The sequence below is a fragment of the Amblyomma mixtum genome, chromosome 2 (genome assembly GCF_055824585.1).
Source record: "Amblyomma mixtum isolate Tamu chromosome 2, ASM5582458v1, whole genome shotgun sequence".
NCBI classification, from domain to species: Eukaryota; Metazoa; Arthropoda; class Arachnida; order Ixodida; family Ixodidae; genus Amblyomma; species Amblyomma mixtum.
The window spans coordinates 287,096,390-287,112,461 of record NC_143013.1 but is presented as its reverse complement, the minus strand read 5'-3'; the positions used below and the strand labels follow the sequence as shown (position 1 = coordinate 287,112,461).

Below are 16,072 nucleotides of genomic sequence, written 5' to 3'. Positions count from 1 at the left end.
ATGCAGTCAATACGTACTAAATGCACGTATACTACGCGGACTACGCGGGGCAGCTTTTCTGTTACGACTGCCCCGAGCGGCGCTGAAGTAGTACTTCTAAGAACCGTTGCACACACGTGTGCCTAAATATAGAAACAGAAGCGGATCAAAGGAATACTGCGTGGCTATTTTTTACTTTATATAAAGCAACACCGCGACGGAAGCCTCCCAGCTGCGCTTTCCGTCGCATATGCGCATAGTAACAAGTATACCGCGAAAAGCTGCCTCATCCTACGGCGTACTATCAACCATTTGCGTGTTGCTAGAAAAGCAAAAGTAAAAGAGTATGTGTTCCGGTTGAGCAACCGGGAGAAGTGATAACGAAAATGAGGATAGCGCTGGTGTTGCCGTGGCGACAACGCAGTTGCGAAGTGATCAGCGTGTTTCCCCGGTTTCTGTAAATTTGGCCTTCTCCTATAGCGCATAGCTCGCGTACGTTGTATACTGTTAGTGCGAAACTACTTTAAGATCGCATGTTATCGCACCTTAAGAAAGAACTGTTGCAATTTAATGCTTACGCTAAGTTACTGAATCGCCGTTCACAGTTGATCTAAAGATGCGTTCTTATTCCGATCAGGCTTAACAGGAATGTTGCTTGAAAGTTAAAGTTGCACTGAAAAGGAATCTGAACTCGTCTTTTTGCCGCGGGAACTCAATCTACACGTTCCGAGCATTCTTAGAAACTGCGATTTATTGAAGTGAAGTGAAGTGAAGTGAAGTTTATTTTGACATCGATTTGTCAGAGGTGACGGGACAAAAGGCAATTCATTTTTTATTGCCCTGTGTGGCCGATTTCCCTAATGAAATCGAATTAGAGCCCGGCTCCCGCCTTCTTTTTTTTTTTTTTAATTCTCCCTCGTACGTTTGGCGGAGTCGACCACCGCGGGGAGTGCCTTTCACCCAGTCCCGTGGCGGCTTGCCGCTCTGCCATCGGCGGAGTAATACGTAGTAGTCCGTAGAAGCAAATAGTCCGCGCGTATTTTTATTTCTGCGGGCTTATTTTGCGGTTATATTATCTGCAAATGAAACTATTTATTCGCGGAAGCCTAAAAAACAAAATGAAGCGAAAGCAAAGCCTCCACGGAGCTGGCTGAAAGGCACTCCCCGAGTTGGTCGACTCCGCCCACCGTACGAGGGAGAATTAAAAAAAAAAAAAGGCGGGAGTCGGGCGTTAATTCGATTTAATTAGAGAAATCGGCCACACAGGGCAATAAGTCGCAGTTTCTAAGAATGCTAGGAACGTGTAGATCGAGTTCCCGCGGCAAAAAGACGAGTTCAGATTCCTCTTCAGTGCACCTTTAAGTGTTAAGTGGCATTTGAGTTGGACAGTACAGTGTTCGCTGCAAGCGGTTCGCTGTTTTGTTCTTTTTCTTCGAGTGCCTGAAAACGTGGAGAGGAATGTGTTTCCAGCTGCTTGGCATGCATAAGCTCCGATTACGGAATTTGTCATAATTTTTGCACATAACTACATGCATGACCACTGTTGCACAGTAAAGAGTACTGATACTCTATTTGCCGGTTGTTTCTACAACACTGGAAGCACTGAAATGCAGCTTCTCCGCATGATTTCCCAGCTTCTCCAGCTACGCGCGCAGAACCCTGAGAATGTTTTTTTTTTCTCTCAAAAAGGTCACCTGGGACATAGCAACAGAGAGACAGCGCGATCAAAATTTCCGAATAATGCACGTGCCATTCCACTTATGACGTCACCGTGGTTCAAGAAGTTGCGTGAGTCGGAACCGTAGCCGCGTGAGCACGCAATGAAGCGCAGCATCAAAAAACGCAGTGCACGTGTCCGCGGTAGCGGGGAACTTGCGTTGTTCCTCGAACACGTGTGTCCCTCTCTCGGTCTATCTTTGTCCGCCAGGGAGCGGTAGATCATGGGACGCTGACTGCGGCTGTACCTCGTACTTGCCGTAAGGGTATACTTGGATGCCTGCCTAATGGCCTTCCTCCATACACGCGTGGCGGCCGCAGGCAGGGAAAGCCACCTCGCGCCGTTAATCGTCGTCACTCGCAAATCACTAGACGCGTTGCGTCACCACAGTCGTCAACGCGGTCGCTGAATCAGCGTCGCATGCAACCTTGCTGCTGCAGTGTTGATATACGGAAAAGAGGAGGGTTGAGGGAGTTGGTTTGTTGGAAAGGGACGCGTCCTTACTTCCAGTTCATGTTTCTCTTGGGATCGTTTCTGTTAAGATTGCGATACGCTTTTTTGCTTGGCGAGGCTCAAAATAGGAGCCTGCATGAGGCAACGTAGCGTGGAAGGTGCTCTGAGTTCCTTCTCAACGTCGTTACCGTTTGTCGGAGCAGTAGATGTTCCTTTTTTTAAATTTTTAGCGATAGCTATGCAGAAATATTTCCCCGAAGTTAAGGCGTTAGCCTAGTGTTTTGCCATACATACTGCCTATGGTGTACAGCTGTAGGCAGCCGTATACTATATGCTAAAACTCCCTAGTTCCATGCTCTAACCGAAGGCTGCCACGTTCACATACTGTTAGTGAAGCATCCATGTGAGACGGAGGAGGGTTTCGGGGGGAGGGGCGTTCGGATGCAGCACAGCTGCCGCTATGCGCTCTTCTCCGACGAATTTCATGCGTTAGATTTCTTCTTTTTTATTTTACGTGCAGCCTTCGCGTCGTTATTGCGCCTTATTATGAATATCAAGGTTTTATGCCCCTATGATTGGCACCTGATTAGCGCAATCAAAGTGGGAGGCCGTCACCTGACGAGGGTCGACTCGGGGTGGTCTATATAGAGCACAGCACAGTATCAGGTCTGGCGGGAGAAGTTTAGATGCTTAGTTTAGAAGTTTAGATGCTTAGTTTAGAAGTTTAGGTGCTTAGTTAGAAGTTTAGATGCTTGGTTTAGAAGTTTAGATGCTTAGTTTAGAAGTTTAGATGCTTAGTTTAGAAGTTTAGGCGGGAGAAGCTTTTGTGTGTTACGAATGTCCACACTGCCGACAGCCCGGACCGCGAACTTCATTCCAAGCGAAACGCTTTTAGATGTCCGCTGTTTTCGCCAAGCAGGGTAGGCAAGCGAAAGCCTCAACAAATTCCCGCACAGAAGAACTATGACAGACTCATGCAGAGGAAAAGCAAGCTGCGAATGGCTGGCGCTGAGTGAAGTGTCCGCACTGACAGGTTAGCTTGTCGGCCGCTCTTAGCAGGCGAAGTGTTTTCCCGTTGCCTCTCGTTTCGGGCTGAGTTGTTGGCTGAACCGCACTTAGCGCTACCTGTTTGTCACTCACTCTTGCCTTGACAGCTGCTGTGCGCTCGCCTATAGCTTTTCCCGCCACCGTTACAGTGTCACGGCGCCCGCGTCACGCCAGTAAGGAAGTCGCAGTGCGCAGGTACAGCGTTAGTCGTCCGGCGCTAAACTCGGCGGTTATTTTAGAGTGACTTCGACTGTTTACAAAGCAAACACTGGTGGATTTGAGCCGAAGACAGGACCCTTCGCCAACATGTCACAGTACCTGACGCATCGTGTCTCGTGAATTAGCAACAGTGTCTGTGTGTGCGGGGGGGGGGGGGGGGGGGATGTGTGCCTAGTGTGTTGTTTGAATCACTCGCAAAAGCCTCTCCACGCCCTAGCACTTGAGTTTAAAGGGCCTTTTTGTTTTTACGAAAGGGCGAATTCAGCAAAGGCACTGACGACACAACGTGAAGTTTGTTTTCTCACACACCACGAAGAAGCGAAGTTGTAATTTTTACTCCACTTGGCCGCTTAAATCCTGCGTCCTAAAACCGGAGCCCACTTTTTCTGGGCTCTTGAGATGGTTACAGCGCGGACCGGGAATCTGACACCGGTTGGTCTGCTGGTGCAGTGTCGTAGCGCAAACGTGTCGCGGCGCCGCGCTTGTACCTGCACAGATTTAAAGTAAGGAGGAAGCGGAGGTTATGAGAAAAGGTTATGTTATGAGGAGGTTATTTGTTGACTGCATCAATCTGAGTGGGAACCTGAACCGCGCCGAGGAGGCGATGGTGGAAGTGAAAATAGGAAATAGAAAAGTACAGGTGCATCTTCAGCTGAGCTAAATCTATTTGTACAGGTCGAAGTAATACTGAAGGGAGATCTTAAATAGCGTTCATCGATTACTGCGCATGCATGAGTAAAAGCGTACACTTTGTTCTCTCTCACAAACCTCTCTCTTAGACCTCTCATTTGAGGTCTGTTCAAGATCGGTGTAGAAGTAAACATGACTTTGGTTATTGAGCCGAGACTAACTGTTCTTTTTTTAGGTTTATGTAGTACAGTCGGGGACAAAAGTTTATGGACCACATGTTCCTCAAAAGAAGCCTATAGCACTGTTATTAGCCGGCGGCTGGAGACCACACTGTTGGAGATAAAAGCACAAAATTTTGACTTTCGCCTCTACAAGTGAGGTCTCCAGCTGCTGGCTAATAACAGAGCTGCCGGCTTCGTTTGAGGAACGCGTGGTTCACAGACTTTTATCCCCGACTGTGCATGTACTACTGTAGTACGTCCCCACACCAAGCAGGTATAGCATATCCCAGGCGCGCGCACTTACTTTCGCTCGTTGCTCGGCACAACTGGACATGCTCGCTGCATGCCCGTTTTATCTGCGCTTGTCTCAGGTGAGAGCTGGCGGGACAGAGGGGAGGAGGGGGGAGGAGGAGAAGGAGAAGGAATCGTAGCGCGCTGTCAAGTGAGGCACATCCAGCGCGGCGTTCTGTCATTGCAATCGTCTCTGTTTCCTGGCCAGAATTCCTTCCTTGGCAGCTTCCGAGCATTCCTCGGATCTGACGCTCGTCGTGTGTGACAGACGCCTATAGCGATTTCGCCACACCTGTGTCTGGCTCTTCTGTTTTTTTCTCTTTGTGTCTCTCTACAGCGTTACGTGCTAGCGAATTCACGGAGCAGCGCAACACGCTTCTAGCTGGCCCAGTTTCGCGTTCTTAGAACGACACAAAAGGACGTCGCGGACAGACGGACGAGCGACATGTTCGCTCGAGCATGGAAGAGGTGATGCCGCGGACAGGCACGGAGAGATGGAAAGGAGATGAAGACAAACAAAAGGGGGTTTGGGGGGGGCTGAAGCTGACGTGTCGCTGCTTGTTTGGGTGACTCAACCTAGCGGCGGCAGCGCGGTCACATATTTGGCCGCAAGGTGGTACGAGGGAAGAGGAGGAAAGTGGAGGAGGAAAGCAAAGTGGGGGGGAGTTAGGAGGTGTCTTCTGAGGCCAAAGGGGAAAGAGATCACCACGTTCCCATCGGCGGGACTTCGTTGTCTTCATCCACGGCCGCCGAACGCGAGCGTTTCGAAACCACCCAGAAGCCGGTCGACCGGAAAAGTGCGGAATGTGTGGCGATTGTGATCTCGGAGCGCGCTTACTACGAAGGACAGAACAGTGTAGCGGCTGCGGGGACGCGGTAGATGGAGGGGAGAGGGGGAGAGAAGGCGGCGGCGAAGAAAGGAGGAGGTTCGAACGGCATGCACGCGCGTTCTTGAAACGAGTGCCACTCGTTTTGTTATTAGTTCGTCGTCGACTTGTTTTCCTTATACGTTCTTTCTCTCGAAGGCTCGTGCTCGGTGGTTTACTCTACGTGCCGGCGACCGCGCGGCGATAAGCGAATACGCGGCACTTTCAATGCAGTCTCAAGAGCAGTGTTTGCGGTGGTCTCGGGCGATAAACGCGCGCGCGGTAGGAGGCTCTCGCCCTCCGACATTGCGCGTGTTAGGGGAATTCCTTTCAAGTCGCGCCGGATCGCGCCGCGGTATTTCCTTTCTGTCGAGACTTTGTGATCGTAGGCTGCTTCTGCTTCCAATAATATAGGCGTTTGCTCAGAAATGCACAGGTATCGTGAGTACGCATGATGATACCGTCCGTGCGCATGGCGGTAACAGTGTGCGAAAGGCGAGGTAACAAGTGCGGTTCGACTGAGGTTAACGGGTGTCGCTCAGTCTACGTGAAGTGGCTGACACCCCGGTGTGGCTGACAAAACTTATCTGCTGCAAATGCGCCCAAATTAACAAAATTAATGTGTGACTCTGCACGGACAGTTTTGATTTCAGTAGTTCGCAAGAGTTGTTTCTTGGTCCTGTTTATAATAATAATAATGCTTTATTTGGCGCCATTAAATATATAACGCGGGAAGCCAGCAGTAAAAGTTGTCACAATCGACAGCCTAACAATGCCGCGGGCCCCCTTGTACACTTGACAGCATCACAGAAGCAAGGAAACGATATGTTTCTTAATTGACAGAAAACAAAAGAAAAACAACATGAATCCATACTAATTTACTAATTTCTTTCTGACAGAATAATTGCTACGAAAATATGCAGAAGTGTGTTGCAATGAAGCCAGGAGCAGTTTTTCAAAAGCAGTTTCACTGACAAGCAGGAATAGCAATGCATACTCGACATGTTACCACATGTTACCGCCACCAACACGAACAAAACATGTTAACGCAAGCCCCTTATGTGAACGAACACAACCTTTCAATTTATTTCCGAATGATTGGTTGGGGAGAGGAGGCTGTATTTTCTTTGTTTGTTTAGGGTGCCTCCCAATGCGCAAATACAAAGCAGAAAATATGTGCAACCGAGATTGTTTGGTACACTTGTTTCCACTTCAAGTGCGGAAATGTGTACTACGCAGCAGTCGTCGATACAGCATTCTCTGCCTTATCGTACATTCCTTCTTCGCACTTGGTGGCGAGTGCATTATATCCATGGCCCAAAAGAAAAAAAGAAGGAAACAAACAGCAGAAATGACGGTCGACTTCTTAGAAGAAAACACTCGAGACAATATCTGAATAGGCGTGTTGTCCGTATCCATGCATGCCGCAGCGATGGCTTTCAAGCTCTTGACGCACACGGAAGGGCGATGATTCAGAACAGAGCACCACTCGAAAGCGGGATGTACTTGAGAAAGGTGATAGATTATCGGGGAAAAGAAGTGCATGTTAAATTACGGAGGAATTCCAGAAAGGAAACTGGTTTACCAAGCGTTGTGCGAGCGTTGGCTTGTCGCACAAAGGCGAATTTGTGGAACATGAAGTGGATAGGACATATGAAAGACGGAAAAATTGCAATCTGGCGTTGGTCATGTCAACCAGTGCGGGACCAATCTATATCTAACAAAAAAAAAAGCAAAGAGAAAAGTGCTGACGAAAAGTGCCTGCTATTAGAGATAGTAACTGCTTCTCGTTAACGCTTGTTAGGACAAAGAACGACAGGCTGTAGTGACGAGCAGTGAATGGCAATTCGTTGCAGCCCAGATTCATGTAGCGGTGCTATCTGTACGTTGTCGTCGTTAGTCCGGCGTCAGAACTTCTCGGCTCTTATGTAGGTTTTGCAGTTCACGATTTCGGATTTTATGCATTCAAATTTGAGTTTGTAGGCTCAGCGCTAAGGCTGGACGCAACGCGGTCAGAACTAGACAAGCAAAAAAACACCCGCGACAGAGTTTATTAAAACACAAGCGGATGCTTTGCTCTGGATGGTTAACGCAAAACACTGCTTGTAACGAGACCCTACACAGCGCTCAACGGCTTACACACTGCGCTTCAAAATTTACGCCTTCCTCGTATAAAAGAAAACAAAAAAAATTGCACGCACGCACATACCACACACACCGTATTTTCCCGCAAGTGTTTAGCGGGAAATCCTCGGAGAGTACGGCCGTTCGTGCGCCGCAGCGACAGTTCATTCATTGAGACCTCCGCCGGTGCCGCGGAGGCGGTGTTCGGGCATGTAGCGGCGGAGGAGCGCTATTTATTCACTTTGTTCTCTGCGCTTTCCGTTTGCCTTTTCCCTGATAAGGAGGGCGCCAAAGGGAGCATCAATCACGCGCCGACAAGACGCGCTGCTTCTCAAACTGTTTGTCCTTCCGCCCTTTGCCGCTGAATCATTGCCGGCGGCGCCGGCGGAGGAAGCCCGCCCAGCGGTCGCCGCCGCCTCGTGTGCGGCGGGAACTGCTGCTCCCGCATCCCGCGGAGGAGCGAGACTCGCGCGCCAGGCGCGGAAGAGAACGCGCGCACTGATGAAAAGGCACCGCCGCCGCGGTGACTCAACGCGCGGCGACGCGGACAGCGGTGGAGGGCGTCCGCTCACCCCCGCCCCTTTCACCCCATTAGGAACCGCCTTTGAGCACCCGCTAAAAAAAATTACACGTACTGACAAACTGGGCTTCTTGCGTACCCAGTTACCTCTTTGGCGGTCAAAGTGCTGCCCATCGACCTGCTCGTTACAGTGCATTTTCGTCTTCCCACTACACTGGGCCAGTGAGGGACTAGCTAACTCGGTTACGTGAGTGCAAATAGGAGCTCGTGCTTGTACTTAAGACACCGCACTGTTATGTGTGTGCTGCTGTCGGTGGGTGGCTAGTGAAGCTTCCATCCGGTGCTTTCCTTCCCTCCATCCTCCTCTCCGAGAAAGACCGGCTGCGCGTTTGCGGATCGCCGGTGGCGGCGGTCAGTCGTGTGAGCGCAGCACGGCTTCCGTAGTAGGTGTAGTAGTAGCCCCGGCTACTTTGACCCCTTATGGAGCGGGGCACGCAGAACAGGGTGGCCGATTGGGGGGAAGGAAAGGGGAAGGGGGAAGCTTCCGATATGCGTAGCCGCGCAGAGCAAGCCCGGACACAAAAGCGCGGCGGCTCCGTGACGCTATAGTACATACCTGCAGCGAGCCACACCGGACGAAGGCGCCTTCCGTTCCTGGGCCGCCATCAATTACGAGGCAAAAAGAGAAGGTGAACTGGGTGAGGCAAGGAAATACCATCCCGATGTCCGGGTCCGCGTGTCTGCATGCCCCTGCCCCCCCTCATCTTTCTCGCAACCGCTGCCACCTCTCTCCCGCACCGGGTTGGACGGCCGGCCGAAGCTGATGCCTGCCCCCTTGCCCGCTGCGACGGCTTGGGGCAGTGCACGTTGGCGGCACTCTTGCTTGAGACGTTCTTGTCGGCCGAGACGTGTCCGGTGTCAGTATGGTCTGCGGTGACTGGCCGAGTCCGTCGCCCAGTAGAACATTGATCGCCCCTCCGAGCAGGTGTGGTCCGGTGACCGTCCCGTATAGCATCTGCAGTCTTCACTCCTTCTCGGGTGCGCTGTGCTCTAACGGAGAGTGACCTGTCCGATGCCCTCCGACCGGGCGCCTGTTGGATATACCGTGGGAGATGGAAGCGCTGTTCGTTCGGCTGAGGACTTTGGGGACTTTTCTTCGGCAGCGGTATCGTCTCGTTGGAGCCGCGGACGCCTGGGTTTGGAAGGTATTCGTTGCGTCTTGAAGCAGCCATTTAGACTTTAGACATCTGACTACAGTCGCATGTTCTTTATGGCTTGTATTGAGGAAAAACTAGCAGTCAATATCTTGAAAGCTCCTTAGTCGTTCCTTAGTCTTTTTTCTTCTTTTTTTTCTCTCTCTCTCACTGTGAAGACTGATTTCTGAGCAACTTGATCAGAATACGAAATTATATGCTTAATTAACGCGACGCCTTTTCACGCCGCCTTCCGGTGTCAGAAATTTGGAAACAGGCTGCACATCGCGACGCGCGAATAGCTGGATTCATGTGTTAGCTTTTTCTAATTTAGAAGACTACATATAGATTGAATGACGCACTATCAAATTTGGTTAAGATATATCGCAGTTTAATATACGCACAATGCGCACAGTTTTCGTCACTCCGCTCGCGCACACTGACACACACTGGACCTCAAGTCCTTGCCTTTCCCTCACTACAGTACTTCTAGACACTGTACCTCTATTCTTTCACATACACCAACGTTCCTCACAACCCCCTTCGTCCGACGGAACTCGGACCTCTCCGCGTGTTCTGGTTTTTCTGTTGGTTTCGGGTGTGCCAACCATAAACAGATGTCGTTTATCTAATACCCACGAGTATTTTGCTTGAATTGCACCATCCATCTGTGTTCTCTTGTTAATTAAAAAGAACAGAAAAACATTGGGATTTGCTTTCCCTCATTTCTGTCTTGCAGATATAGATGTGTAACCGCCTAGGCCGGTAGTTTGTTTGTGAGATTACTTGATACATCATGCGCCACAAATCCTGTACCATACTACATATCGTGCAGTACAAACTGGAGTGCCAAGTTCTCGCTCGTCTTTTGTTCACTGGCGATGCGTTGCTGCATCCAGTCACGTGAATGAACGCGGTGAATGTGGCGTGTTGAGAGAGAATATAGTCATTTGATATAGGATCGGCTCAAGAGAGCACAGAAACACCGTAGTTGCATCAGCACCATCTTTAACTGCTCTTGCACTAAGCAGCACTAGTTTTCAGCAAGCAGCTAGCGTTTTTTCCTTTCCAACTAACGGCAAAGTAGTGAAGGACACTTTAAACGATGAATAAGGAATACATTGCGACGTATTTCTTAATTGCGTCCCAACTTTCGGTTAATTTTCCATTCGCAGCTTTCGATTTCAGTAACTTTTGCGTAGACTTACCCTACCCGACCTCGAATGCCTGGTGTTTATTTGTTCCAATCCTTCTATGACGTCACTTACGGTGCAGCCCTCGCCTGGTCCCTTTGAGTCCCTCTGAAGCTGCTCTTACCAGTCACGGTCCACAGTGCAGGCATTCCTCACAGTCTTTGCTCTTTAACGGCAGCAGTTAAGCACTTTATGCCGATCGCGTGGTGCATTGTGCTGCTGCGGGTTCCCGTACAGCGTAGACGGCGGTCAGGGTAGATGTACGCGCGGGCGTTGTAGAAAACCATGCAGAGTCCTCCCGCGCTCCCTCACTGATGGATGGCGCGTGCCGGCTCGGAATATGGGTCAGTGGGACCTGCACGGCGACGGAAATCCCCGCTCTTTTAAGGCGGCCTGCGTAGGCGTCAGTCGGGGCCGCATTGGCGCCTCCTCCGTCCCGTGGTGCGTGTGGTACAATGCGATCGCTGTGCGCGAAATGGCCTGCTTTCTCTCTCGTCTCTTTTCTTCTTTCACTGCGCGGCCCCCGCCAACGCGTGTGTAAGCGCTTTCGCTCGGCCTCACTCGGCGTGGTTGTCGGCTTACTGCATAACGTCGCGTTTCAGAGTGCAGTGATAAAAGGGCTTCTGTCGGCGCGCAGTTGTTAACCCGCACTTAGGGACCTTCTTTTTTGTTGAGTCTCCAGACGCGATTACGTTTCTTGTGTGCGCCTGTGTTGCTGTCTAGAGAGAAACGAAGGACGGAGAGCGAGCTTACGGGGTTCGCCCTGCTTCGCTTATATGTACAGCCGAACTTCGTTATAACGAAACTGTTTATAACGGAATAATGACGATTCCCCTTGGAAGCTCGATCAACACGGGCTATAACGAAGCTACGCCTACAACGAAGTCATCGCCGGGCCCCTTGAACTTCGTTATAACGAAGTTCCACTGTAGTAGCCTGTGTCTGTCTTCTTGATACGGTTTTGTTCTGGTTCCTGCTCGTGTCAGGCTGGATGCTTTTTCTTTTAATCAAGACAAGCACCTTTTTGTTGATAAGGCGTAGTAGTAGGTCTTGTCCATTAAACTCATTTACTACATAATGTATTGCGTCGTTGCGTGAATGCATATACCCCTTACAGCATTTTAGGTCCACAGGCGTGCTTCGGTGGACAGCGGTTTTCCTATATTACAAGCTTTAATTTCTCAGCCTTCCACTAAAAAAAAAAAAAAACTATGAGCGTTGGAGCCTGTTGTATAGATGGGGGTTCGTAGTCGTTGCTAGCTGGCTGCTGCTGCTGCCCGCTACTTCACGGAACCGTGGTCAAGCTTCGACACCGTTCCCACCACCACCAGGACAAGAGTGCCGTCGAGTCAAAGAGTTGGGTGGTGGGAGGAAGATTACGAGGGGGTTTATTTACATTTTTACATCATGGTGATCAGAAGTGAGAGTGAAGTGAGACTCTTCTGCCGCATTCGTTGTAGACTTTTATATCCTTCTCGTTCCCTAAAGTCCCTAGGTTGAGGACGCCCACGCCGGAGTGGGAGAGGCCTAGAGCTTTGACTTGTGCGCACAAACACAACACCGCACTTACTTAGGGTCACGCCCCTGTCACATGTTGAATCCGAGGGAAAGAAGGTTGCCGTCGAGGCGTCGACTGCGGTAGGTGGTGGTTTCCGGCCAGCCAAAGGTTCCCGCGGGTCACCGACATCTGTTGTTCGTCAAATGACACCCGCCGCTCGAGGCCGGAAAGTAGTCCCTCGTCCTTGGAGGTGTTCGAATGATGCCCACCAGCTCGTCGCGGTGCTTGGCACGCAAAGGATCCAAACGAAGCCCTTTGTTCCCCGGTACGGTCACAGCAATTGGGGAACATAACGTCCGTCTCCCCGCGGCGGCGGCGTTCGACACGTGCAGACACTTCGGAAAGGGGGGGTCTGGTTTTGCTTAAACTTTAGCCCCTTCGTTTTGGTCGTGGACTCCGGCCGGCAAACTCCGTAATTGGAATCAGCTGTCAGCTGGGTCCTTTCCGTGTGGCCCATGACGGCAGGCCCGAAAGTAATCACACTCAAGTTGCTCGCATCAATATACAGTAGAAACAGGTGTGCTGGCTGGTTCCAAACGAGACCCGCTGACGTCGATCTCAACAAGCCCTATACCATCGCATCGATGCCACGAAAGCAGTCTTCGTAGAGAAAGTCACATTTTCAAGTTGCTTAATTTAGGTTTCCCAATACCGTGGCTACAACGCCTTCAGCATACACGATCGACCTGCGTTCCACAAATGCTCCGAACGAAACTAAACAACGATTAATTAGGATGAGCACTTTCTATTGCGAGTGTTCGGACATCTCAGTGCGTCACTAGTTAGTTCCTACGCGGAATACTGTAATTCGAAGCAGGTTTAGATGACAGCTTTCCTGTTTGCGTCATGCGTGTTCCTATACTCACGCACGTCACTGCGTGTTGAAGCCAAGGCTGTCGTTCGTAGCCTTGGAAGTAGTGTATCGCCGCTTTCTGGGCGACCCAACTTGCGCAAGGAGGAGTCCTACGATATTTCGAGGCAATCCGTACCTGGCAATCGCAGGCTTCATTCTTTAAAATCGCTGCAGTTCCTCGGAGAACACTGGAACAAAGGCGCATCGGTTGCGTCTCCCTTCGGCATTTCTAGGCCGCATCTGTTATTTCCGGACTCGCGCGCCTGCGTGAGTCGTGCGTCACTGTCCCGCTGTGTCATCGCTGCGCGGGCCTTTAAAAATAAAAAAAGCAAAAAGAAAACGCACGCTCTAAACACGACACTGATAACTGCGGAAGCCAGCGAGCGAGCGACCGCCGCAGTTTCATTCAGCGCTGCTTCCCCTCCTCCTCCTCCTCATCGCAGTCTGTTATCCACTGTCCCCCCAGCGATACCAGCGGAGCTATGCAGCGATGACGCACCACCACCTCCCCCCCCCCCCCCTCCCCCCAGCGGCAGCAGGTGGTGGTGCTACCTCCGAATCGCTCGCGCACGCAGGCGCGCAAGCTGACAAGGATGGAAAAGCACGCGGGCTGTCACGTCGCTCTCAGAAGACGCGCCGCCGCGACAAAAAGCAGCAGAGGAACGAAGGGAGAGGGGCCCACAACAACCGCGCTCGACCACTCGACGCGTGCCGGCAGGCATTCTCACGACCTGCCGCCTGCTGCCTCTCAACGACGGCCGCTTTCTTCCCTCGCGCTCTGCCGTTGATCGGCGGGCCGTTTCCGAATTCCGGGCGGGCCGGAGCGTGAGTCGTCCCCCCGTCGTCGTCGCGGGCAGGTAGGCAGGTGAGTCAGGTGCGTGCCGGCCGGCGAAAGGCTCCGGGCGACGCCGGCCTTGCCCTCCCCTTTGCTCCCGCCGCGACAAAGAGAGGAGAGAGAGGGGGGTGAAAGAAAGTGGGGGGAGGGTCGACGATCCCTCTCCGCGCGAAGACCGGCGGCGGCAAAAAGCACGTGTGTTCTCCTCCGGTGCCGACAACCAGAGCAGTCAGTGGTCGTGGTGGCAGTAACAGTAAGCGCTAGCAGCAGCACTAGCAGCTGCCGTTTGTGTGGTGCCCTTGCGCTTGCGTTGACGTGTTTCCTCGACGTCGTCGCGTCGTAGGCGTCGTTCGACGTTCTGTGCGGAGAGGGGGGGCCCGGGAGAAACCACGACCCTGTTGTATCGTTGCGGCCGTTTTAGTTGATGCTCCGTGAAGCCCGGTGGTTGCACTGTGTCGGCGGTGTTGTAGCGGAGTGGATTTCGGGGGCGAGGCGTAGCTCGTCTCAGTTTTGAACGAGTGCGCGCCGCGCTGGCGATCCCGTCTTTGCTTGGACGCTGGAAAGCTGAGGAGGACGCCAGGATGCGATCATCGTACCGCGTGCGCGCCGATGCGGCTTCCGCTCTGATCGACGACCTTCCGCCGACGCTGCGAAGCTTCTTTTGCCAGGTGAGAGAGGAAGCTGTGCTTCAATGGGACCGTGGCGTCATTTGCGCTCACCATGTATTTTGTAATCAAGATTTTTATTCGCATTAACGACAGTTCTGTACGCTTGTCATGTAGGGCAGGAAACGTAGGATCTGTGGCTCGGAATCCGAAAGTAATGAATGAACGACCGTTTGGATTGCGTTCAGAGCGTCTTGTACCGGCGTCTCGCCAGATGTCGATGACGCATGGAATGCCTATCGTGAACTAACGTGAAGTCCGAACTAGTTGCACCGAATCTTGCAGCACGACTTCTTTTTGATTATTCTTGTGCATTGAAAACAAAGAAAAATAGCAGCCTGATCTATTCGTGCGAATTGAAGTGAACGTGTTTATCAATGAGATTGGCTCAGAAATGGCCAAACACAGTTACGGCGCTGTTCTCGAGTTTGCTATCAACAATGGGGAAGTAGTGTGAATGGGGGACCGCGCTACTTACTGCGACCTTATCGACTTCGTCTGCACCGAATGACCGGGGTTTCCCTTTCTGAAGGCGACCTGCCAGTGTCTGTTGAGAACAAACCAGCGGTTGAGTTTTTTCGTTTATTTGGATGAAGTCAGTTAAGGAGTGGAGTGGCCGTTTTTCTAGGCGTGGACGCAGTTTTTGAGCGGTTGCCTGGGATTTGCGGATTTCGCACGAAAGACAAAAATTAATCGTTAGACGCTTGTAAAAACTTACGGAGAACTTACCCTCTCTGCTGCTTACTTTTCAGTAAAATATGGCTGAACCCTGGGCACCTGGTAACCGGCATACCCGCGTGACGTGCAATACATGTGGAACAGTGCTTAACAGTGGCGAAGGACAGGGTTAATTGGGGAGACATGGGAGAGACCTTTGCCCTGCAGTTGGCGTAATCAGGCTGATGATGATTATGAGCAATATGTCTTGAAGTTACTAGGAACTACTATGAAAAAGTTGTTTTCATTTCGCGAGCGAATACACAGATGTCGTCTTGTTGTTCATGTCTTCGATTTAGACGTACAGCCGCCGCCAAAAGTAAATGCCAGGTTCTAATTCTTTGAGTGCAACACATAAAGGTCCATATATGCGTATGTCCGTTCAAGGATGCACGAAGTGAAGGCAATTAAATTATATTTTTTTTAGTTATATTGGCTTCATTTTACTTTTGACAGCTCCTGTGCGCCTGTGCCTTCGTTCTGAAGCATTGTGATTAGCTGTTATCATTGCGTGCGTCATCACTTGCAGTTGCATAATACGTAGTTGGCGCTGCAATTTACTGCACCGCAAGATTCGTTTTCGTACTTTTTTTTCAGGCGTTGTTGCGTTCCTACGTACGTCAGCAGTTTTGCTTTTGCGCTAAAAAATCTGCTTTTGGTTTGTTTCTTTTACAGTAGCAGCGGATGCGCCGCGCGAGCTATTATGACCTCTAAGTTTCTGGCGTCATCATTTCTTTGCTTTGTTGCAGGTAGCAGCGTTTCTTTTTTTTTTTTGCACGGCTTCCGGAAAGTGACGCAATCGGCCGCTTATTTCGCTTACCGCATACCTTTTCAGCACTGCGCGTAAATTACAACGACAAAAAAATGTTAACCTTATCATTCGTCAGAAAGGATGATAAACCGCGAACTGACAAACCAGTGTGTGCTAAGCGAGTCGAAATGTAAAGGACACAATGCGATGGCTGCCACCTGTATTAGGTCTAACTTAGCC

At 51.0% G+C, this 16,072-nt stretch overlaps 1 protein-coding gene across 6 annotated transcripts in view; it reads left to right on the top strand.

The window, feature by feature from the left end:
* Positions 1–16,072, top strand: part of Sarm (sterile alpha and armadillo motif) — a 158,354-nt gene that overhangs the window by 120,767 nt on the left and 21,515 nt on the right. The window contains exon 1 of one of the 6 annotated variants that reach the window (XM_089574311.1): positions 13,873–14,367. The exons of the other annotated variants lie outside the window; for them this stretch is intronic. Coding sequence (XP_089430437.1) covers positions 14,281–14,367 — 87 coding nt within the window. The 5' untranslated portion in view covers positions 13,873–14,280. Of the gene's footprint in view, positions 1–13,872; positions 14,368–16,072 lie in introns of those variants that run through there. 6 annotated transcript variants of the gene reach the window in all.